The sequence below is a fragment of the Musa acuminata genome, chromosome BXJ2-4 (genome assembly GCF_036884655.1).
Source record: "Musa acuminata AAA Group cultivar baxijiao chromosome BXJ2-4, Cavendish_Baxijiao_AAA, whole genome shotgun sequence".
Classification (NCBI taxonomy): Eukaryota; Viridiplantae; Streptophyta; class Magnoliopsida; order Zingiberales; family Musaceae; genus Musa; species Musa acuminata.
Window position 1 is genome coordinate 31,440,757 of NC_088341.1, and position 8,937 is coordinate 31,449,693.

General features: G+C 39.4%; 1 protein-coding gene across 1 annotated transcript; it reads right to left on the reverse strand.

Moving 5' to 3' along the window:
• Positions 1-52: 52 nt before the first annotated feature.
• On the reverse strand, positions 53-7,612 carry LOC135610295 (agamous-like MADS-box protein MADS3). The gene is made up of 8 exons (XM_065104637.1): positions 7,387-7,612; positions 4,274-4,352; positions 3,352-3,413; positions 3,102-3,201; positions 1,071-1,112; positions 642-683; positions 439-572; positions 53-331 (listed from the first exon to the last, which is right to left on the reverse strand). The coding sequence occupies exons 1-8, from the start codon at positions 7,566-7,568 to the stop codon at positions 244-246; spliced, it is 729 nt and encodes a 242-aa protein (XP_064960709.1). The 5' UTR covers positions 7,569-7,612; the 3' UTR covers positions 53-243.
• Between the last annotated feature and the right edge of the window lie 1,325 nt (positions 7,613-8,937).

Sequence of the window (8,937 nt, forward strand, 5' to 3'; positions counted from 1 at the left end):
GAAGTTCCTATTGCCATCGGGACGACTCTGATAACTCTCGCGGTATCAATGCTGGAAACTGAAAACCTTCAAGCAGAAGAAGGCGATGGATGGCACAACTTTAGCATAGCAGCACAGGATGTTTGTTCTACACCAAGTAGGGCAGTTTCTCGAGACGTCCGTCGACAAGTACTACAAAGTGCACAACAATAGCACTACAAAGGGCAGTTTCTTCTTCTTCTTCTTCTTCTTCCGGTTCATCGGTCATGGCACCCAACCCAGCATGAAATTGTTCTCTCCTGCTGAGTTCCTGGGCATCGCCACGACTTCGGGAGGAACAAACTGGTGATACCTGTTGAGGAATCACGTCGTGCGCGATCATACAAGAGAAGCTAAAGACCATGTTCTCCGGATCTGCATGCCAACATAGAGTGGGGAGAAGGAAGGAAGAACTCATACCCTATCTGCAGCGTGGGTTCACGATCCATCCCGCTGGATTGCAGCGGCTGCACGGGGAACGCGTTGCCGCCTGCGGTTGCGTCAGAGCACCATGGCCCTTGAAGAGCTCTGAAGGTGGCACCTTCTGCCTCGATCTGGCAACACAAAAAAAGGGATTTCTGCAGTCGTTGCAGGTTTCATTGTTGGTGTAAGAAGGAACGTACCTGCTCTTTCAGCTGCTTGTTTATTTCTCCAAGATGACGCTCCTTCCATCACAAAAACAACAATATGGATTACTGCCAATCGACGGAGATATAAGAGCATTCGAAAGAAAAATGAGGCTATCATTCATTCATCCACCACATTCGCTTGCTATTCATGCCGAAAATGCCAGAAGATTTCGGGTCGAGGAAATTGATCCAGCTGAAAGCTAAATTAGAAAATAAGCTGAATGCATAGTGTTTTCATGTACGCATTTCAAGAAGTAAAAAAAAAAAAAGGATAGTTCACTAAATAATCTTCAGTTAAAGAAATAGCAATGTCGATTGTGTTTTCATCTATGCGTTTCAACAAGAAAAAGGAAGAGTTTACTTCCATCTTCAGTCAAATAACAATGCGATGCAAGATTAAAGAAAGGATCGAGTGTCGCTTACTTTCTTCCGAAGTTCTTCCATCTGGTCCAGCATCAACTGAGTCTGCACTTGAGAATTCTTGATTATTAAGCATGTATTCGACAATTTAAGAGCATAATAAGAGCATAAACAAGATATCACACCTTCTCTCCCTCTCTCTCTGAGTGTGTGTGTGTGTTTTAGTAGAGTTACTTGTGGCTTCTTCTAATTCTTGCCATAGAGCTTAAACAGTTTTCTTTTCTTTTTCTATGTTAGGCCTTTGAAATATGATGAAACCATAAGCTAGTTTCAAGTTCCTGATGTGTTATTGCCATGATAGTCATCAACCGCTTGGCAGAAAAGGCCTCCTGCATCCTCATCACTTCATTAGATGTCTCAAGGATGAGATTTTGAGTTGTGCCGTAAGACAATCTTCTCAAGTTCTTTTGACTGACTTCTTGACTGTTTACAAAGTGTCCTAATCATTGGGATGTCTCCCCGGAGGCAGAAAATTGATCATTTGTGTTATGCAATGCAAATCCACATTAAAGATCGACAAATAAAACCATAAACTGTCCATATTGAAGCAAATAAAATCTCAGAGGCTTGAAAAGTGCACATAAACCAAGCACAACAGCAACTTTCAGTCTTTTAATGAAGGTTGTTCATGTCATTGTAGACAAGTTAAAGGATAAGGGAGGGACTGTTTGGTTTGCTGCATTTCAAACCTAATCAATCCCCCTCCTAAAGCAGTGTAAAACTTCTAAAATCCTTTCTTTTCTTTTTTTATTTTTCCTGGGAACTGTCAGACCCAAAAATGGGTTTCAGGAAACATGAGTGGCATCAAAATAGAACTTAGAAAAGAAGTCAGCATGCAAATGATTTCACCACATGCTTGATAGAATATTAGAAGGCATCTTTAATTCAGCAACAAGATGATGTCCAAGGGTGTAGCTTTACTATTGCATGTAGATGCGTACAAGTCAATCAGATTCCATGACAATTATGAATTTGATTCAGAAAGGGGACAAATGACATGGAAGATATCTTGATATGGGCTGGTTCATTGCAAGCTTCATGAACCGAAAAGAGGCAAGCTTTGGTTCCAATGTTATCGCGAAGAAGAAAGTGATCGATAAGTATCATGGTTATGAATTAATCACTATATTCTTAGTAAAAGAACAAAATTCAGAATCTTCGAATATTCTAGAGTATAAAAAATTATCCTTTTTGGGGTGAGTCTGCATGATTTTACCCATTAGGGTTCTCAATTTCGATGTATACCGTCCGATATAAATAGTACGATCCGAGAGGATACCGGTGCATATCTTCTATCGGGCGGTACCAGTGTTTTGACTAATACCAAGGCGTATCGACTGGTACTGAGGTGTATCAATCGGTATCGCCCCAGATTTTGACCGGTATCGAGGTATACTGATCGATACGCTCTGACGTGATAGATGAATATATTTTTAAGGTTTTATGGTATATCATCGATACACCCTAGCGTAATGATGATACGTACTATACCGAGCTCTGCTCGGTATGTCGATACAGACCGATATTCAAAACCATATTGCCCATGTGTCTTTGAGAGTCAGTGATGCTGGTGCTTATAAGCCCCAAAAGGATTGTTCTCTTAGCAAGAATATATAATTCTTTCGATCAATTTCCACCCTTCTGCTACCTTGAGGAAAAGAAAAGCCCCTTATTTTATGGAAAAAGGTCTGTTACTATTGCTTAGTTCTGATGTCTATGAACATTTTCATACAAATCTTATTTTTATCGTTTAGAGGAATGTGTTTCTGAAGGATACATTTAGTCATGCCAAAGCTAGATCGAAACATGTAGGAGGTATCATCGTTCACTTGTCTTTGAGGAGATCAAAAGAAACTAAGGTTTGCAGCTGGAAATACCAAATGACAATCCAAGTAATCAGACTAGGAAACTGCCACAATTATATTTGATGCTTCTCTATTTGCATAAATGAGTGTCTTATGTGATCGAAACTCTTGAGTAATTCAAACTCAAAAAGAAAGAAACCCTATGGAACATTTAGGATCTGTACATCACCTTTCTTTGCCGGGCCTGTGAGAGTGCAGATTCAAGCTGTCTTTCCAGTTGTTGCAGTTCCTTCACACTCAGTGGACCGAGGTCTTCCCCAAGCAAATGCCTTCACATAATAATATGCAGCTTCTATGTTAATCGGTGTAACTAAATAGCACTTTACGTTGATCATAATTTATAGATGATCGAATCGGAAGTTTGATTTGGCAAAAAGGAAATCAAGCAAAAATGTGTTGCTGCTGGATAGAAGGAGAACCTCTGGGAGCGTTGCAGGGACTCGAATCTTGTCTTCAACTTGGCCATTTCTTGGTACCAATTCTACAATGTGGTGCAAATGACTAAGCATCATGTCTTCTTCTAATAGGCAAATAAAGGAACTCTAATTGCTTGATTATATTGCAACACAAGGAGAGCAGCAAGTGTGAAAGTAGATTACATATTTACATTCATATATGTGAGACTAGGGTTCTCTAAAATCATATCTCATGACAACCTTCCTCTCAAAGCAATTAGAATAGCATATATGTACAAGAAATCTGGCAACAGCTTTATTATGAAAGTAGATGAAGATAAAAGGAGTGCTAAGATCAAAGAAAGAACATGGTTTCCACTATACTCAGAAATGCTTTAACATAAAATCCACATGTACTTTACGACTATAGAAACATAAAGAACTAATGCAAAAATTATTAATACGAAAATTATATTTTGGCACTTCGTGGCTGACGACTTTCACTTTAGATGATAAAGAAAATTCTTAAAATAGAGATGAAGCCATTTATATATAGACGTTCTACCATCAAGAATGTTTTTCTCTATTACCATCTACCTCTATATCGTTCAAAGATTAATTCAAGTTCACAATGTTTGGACTACATTGAATGAAGAAATTTAATGAGAATGGTTACATACGTATGAAAGAAAACCCAACATGTCACCTGAATCCTTAATTTGTACCACTCTTTATGTGTTGGAATCCGATCGTCTAGTTTCAAGGGACATGCAAATTCACAGTTCTATTCAACTTTAGGGCACGAAATGATTAGCGTTGGTAGCATAATTCTTTCACATTGTCAAAATAGTTCTTGATGCAAAATGTCATCAAAACAATATAAGAGAATGAAAATGGTCACAAAATATTTGACATGATGGAAACCCGAAATACCAAAGACACAAACCTGTGCTTCACGATTAGCAACGTTAGAATCCTGGGATGTGTAACAGCAACGTTGATATCGCTCTAATGTTTTGCTTGTTCTACAATGTAATCAATTCAACGGGACTTTATCAATGACAAGTGTGATGATAAGGCCATAAGTGAAAACAAAGTTCAGTAAATTAAATGGAGAGGAAACACAGATCATATGGTAGGTTCAAAGACTCCATGCAAATCCAATGTGCATAGTTGCATGAAATAAAATGGATAACATGGTCTTCTCTTTACCTCCTGCCACAAGTAAAATTGTCATATACCATAAATACTATAACATGGACAATGATAAGTTGCATTAATTGTCATATGTATAACTCAAAAGGGTTCTACAAAGGAATGACAAGAAATAAACTAAAAATTAGGATTATGTTTTTTGTAAAGAAAATCACAAGATTTTTCTTTCTAAGCAAAAAAAAATATAAAGATTTCCTTGTGTTAATATACGACAATAAATTGGGTTGAATATTCAATATTAATGATGGTCATCAATCATGAGAATGAAATACAACCTTGACATTTCAAATTTTTTTTTTGGAGAATAATCTTCCAAATTTATGATCCCATTGAGGTTTGGAGAAACAAAATATGCCATGTTTTTAACACACATATATTCACATTATAGATGAACACATTATGAATGCCTAGAAAGTATGCCCACTTCTCAAATGAGAGGGATTATAATGGCAATATCTTCCACATGTATTATCAGTAATAAAGTATTAGCTGAAAAACTCAATTGGAAATATTGACAAACATTTTCCAAAACTCAAATGTATGATTTGAGCGCTGACTGTCCATTTAGAGAACACCTCTCATCCCTACTCAAATGTATGATTTGACACCATAAGGTCAAAGTTTTACTTTTTGCTAAAACTTTCTTTTTTGTATTTTTTACTGTTAAATTGCTAGATTTGAAATTATCAACTCTTTGCTCACTTATTCCTATGTTTAGATGGTAGCATCCTTGGCTGTTCTTTTTGTTTCATACATCATTAAAATTTGACATGCTAAAATTTAGAACCCATTAAGAAAATTAGTAGCTTCATATAGCAATGGTGCACATAACAACCTTAAGGACTGATGAACAATCTTACCCTCATTAAAATCATGAAACCAATTGAAAGTTGAGATTAAGTGTCTCAATGACATATGTGAGAAATCATATGTGACCTAGGCTTGAGCATGATTAAGCAAATCAAAAACTCAACGAACTTACCGGTTCAATCACAAAGCAACAAGTAGAAGGACAACTAGGAAGATAAGGTGAAACTAAAAGAAGAATGAATGTTAAACACTATTTATAAGGATCATGCTTTTGCATAATTAAAATTAATTTATCATAAAACAAGATATCATTACAATGTGTACATTGTATTGTAGCCTTTGTTCATAGGGAGATGTAAAAGTTAAATTGTCTCCATGTTTTTGTACAATAATTTTAATGTTATCCTAATTTCTTTATATCTTTTTGAATCTCAACACTACAGCTATTGGGATACTTAGATATTTGACTTGAATAAAATCCTACTTACCATATGACAAAAAATTAAAGATCTATGTACTTGTGAACAAAAATGATATTTGGTTGCCTTCTAGATGAGAGGTTTGTTTACTTCAAGAAACTTTTAAGCTCAAGAGTTATGTTTGATCAACAGATGAAGATGAGATTATCATGATTCCACCCAAGTATTATTCTTCATGGACAATTACCTTGTTGTAGTGGTTGACTAAATTAACTGTGTCATTCAACTGTTTGATTAACATCTGACTAGTCTTGTATTTCTGAATTTAAAATTGTAATACTTTATGTGCCTGAATTTGAGTTTATTTTGGACTATCATCATCAGATTTCCCATGCATTCACTTTACATCTTTTTTCATTCCTTTCCTATCATTTCTATCTTCTTCTTCTTCTTCTTCCTACCAAATTACTCTATTTTTGCCTTCTCACAACTGATATAAACACAGTAATACTAAGAACTGATTCTTTAGCTTATAGATCTGTCCTTGTGAATGTTCATCTCAAAGCTTTTCACTTAGGGGTAGGTCCTTGTGCACACAACACAGTGCTTGTTTGACTCATTGTGTACACAAAGCTTGGGAGATAGTCTAATGTTTGTTCACTCTTTCATCTTCACAATAAAAAAATAGAGAGCCAAGTGCAACAACTACATGTTTATTTTACTTGAAAGGACTCCTCTAATGTTCTTAAGTGAAAGGCGATGTTTTCTCAAAACATGCTTCCTTGCCTACTTGCTAATGGTTGAATTGCAATCAGTTCTTAGACCCAAGGAAAACCAAGTAGGATATATGTACCTTACATGACAATCATATGTAGATGAGTATGCTGACACTTAACATCTGAAGATCTGCATAAATATGTCATCATTATCTAAGATCTAAAAATCCGAGACTCGAAAAGAGAAACTCAACAAAGAAAATAAGAACCAAGAAATCCCAAGAAAAGAAGGGTTGAGATCCTTAAGGATTCGAAGCAGGCACGTGTGTGGATCGAGTTGACAAACCCATGGAGAGAAAGCACAAACTGGCCTAAATGGATGGTAGAAAGAGAGAGAGAGAGAGAGAGAGCTGTTCCTCGTTTCTTTTCCTCGGGGAACTCATCCTTCCAGTGATCCAAGGGCTGCGTTTAGGGTTTTTAGAGATTTGAGATCTGGGTGACCAGAGCTAACACAAGAAGGGTAAAAGGAAAGGCGAGAAAAGCCGGGGATCCAAAAGGTAATGGCAGATGATGCCATAAATAAGAGAAACGAAGGGTTAAAGAAAGATCGACCATTTCTTACGTCCAGACCTGCTTAGTCTCTTCCAACACAGACATGAAGCAGAAAATAGGATCCACTAACTTTTCGTCAATCCTCCTCCTCCTTAGCATAGAAATGGCAAGGATAAATCCTCAGATGAGTATCCATGCCAACACTAGAATCAACCTGCATCAGTACTATGAACACGCAGCAGAACCAGCTGAAAAGGTTAAAGCCATCGCAGATCCAGCGTAGATCTATGGGTTAAGGACCGAAAGTGAAGGCGATCAGCGAGAGAGAGCGTGTGTTGGTGGTGTACCCAACGCTGCCGAACTCGTAGACCTTGCCGCGGCTGGAGAAGATGATGAGCGCGACCTCGGCGTCGCAGAGGACGGAGAGCTCGTACGCCTTCTTCAGCAACCCGTTCCTCCGCTTGGAGAAGGTGACCTGCCGGTTGATCTTGTTCTCGATCCTCTTCAGCTCCACTCGTCCCCTCCCCATGTCGTCCTTCCCCTCCCACACTTCCTCTCCTCTTGCTTTTCGTTGATGCTGTGTTGGAGAAGAAGAGAATATAATTATGGTTGGGGGATGAGAGAATATTAGAGGTGACAGTGATAGGGCACGACAACTGTTGCCTATCCCTTTCCACAGTGTTGCTTATCCCATCATCGTCGTCGAGCCAATTGCTTCTCATCTTAACCCACAAAATATAGCACACCGTCTGCTCCTTAAACGCTCGTCTTCCACAAACAAGCTCACTTAACCTTCCTTAAGATCCGAAGGTATGAGAGCGAGAAGGAGACAGAAGTGCAGGTATGACGCTTCTGAGATTACTAGGTTGAGGTGATCATGTCCTACGGAAGAGGAGGGGCCGCGCTACGTGTCGCGCGCTACACGCATCCTATCATGTCAGCGTGAAGCATCGGGCCGTCGGTTGGTCAGCTTTTACGTACCCGAACGATATTTATAGGATTACGTGCTGCAATGGCCATCTCAAATAATACGACGGCCTATCACGTAAGAATGAATCCTGGGACGAATATACTGCTCCTCGGCTTAAATGACGCCATTGAAGTAGTAGGAGAAGTAATGTTGGGTTCTCGGTTTGTGCTCGCGATATCCATCACTAGATGTGCAGCGAGAAATAATGTGAGAGAGAGAGAGAGAGAGAGAGAGAGAGAGCAGATGGTTGCTGGTGGCAAGTCTTTCCTATGGCTTGCTTTCTCTTTTGGCAAGTCTTGCTCGCCAACCTGACTCCACCATGGAATTTCCCATATCCGAGAAAGAAAGAACAGAACGGGGAAGGTCTGAGTGCATGGGCCATTAATTCCCCAACTAACCGCTAGCTGCATTGTGATGGAGACGAGATGAGATCTCGAAAGGTAAAAGTGTGGGTTGCTACAAGAAGCAAGCGGAGATATATTTGTGGTGAGGAGGGAGGTCTCGGAAAAGCCCACTGCATCCCATCGATCAAAATGGTGATGGTGGTGGTGGTGGTGGTGGTGGCTAACTGGGAATGAGAGCGACCGCTTCTCTCTCTTTCCCCATGGAAGATGTTTCCTCACGTTGCGTCATTGTCGACCTTTTTTCTCTTTCTCCCACTTCCGTCGTCTTCTTTGAGCTGGACCACTGGATGGGAGCTCCCACCACCTACATGTCTGCGCATCCAAGCAAGCTCGAGCTCGGGCTCTGCAGTACGAGGATTCCGTTCTGCACTCACTGTGTGATCAAGCAATTGTTTTTATGTTCAAGGAACAAGAGGGCCTCACACTGATCCGATCAGGATTGTGTGCTGCAGTATACCCACTGTGGCCGCTCTGTATAATAGGTAGCTACGCTGCTGCATGCTGCTACGATCCTCCTCGCACGC

Excerpts from the sequence above, each read along its gene's own strand:
- LOC135610295 (XM_065104637.1), bottom strand. The coding sequence starts at position 7,568 with ATGGGGAGGGGACGAGTGGAGCTGAAGAGGATCGAGAACAAGATCAAC. Across the intron at positions 3,202-3,351 it reads TCCCTGCAACGCTCCCAGAG|GCATTTGCTTGGGGAAGACC; the intron begins GTTCTCCTTCTA and ends TATTATGTGAAG. Across the intron at positions 1,113-3,101 it reads CACAGGCCCGGCAAAGAAAG|ACTCAGTTGATGCTGGACCA; the intron begins GTGATGTACAGA and ends TCTCAAGTGCAG.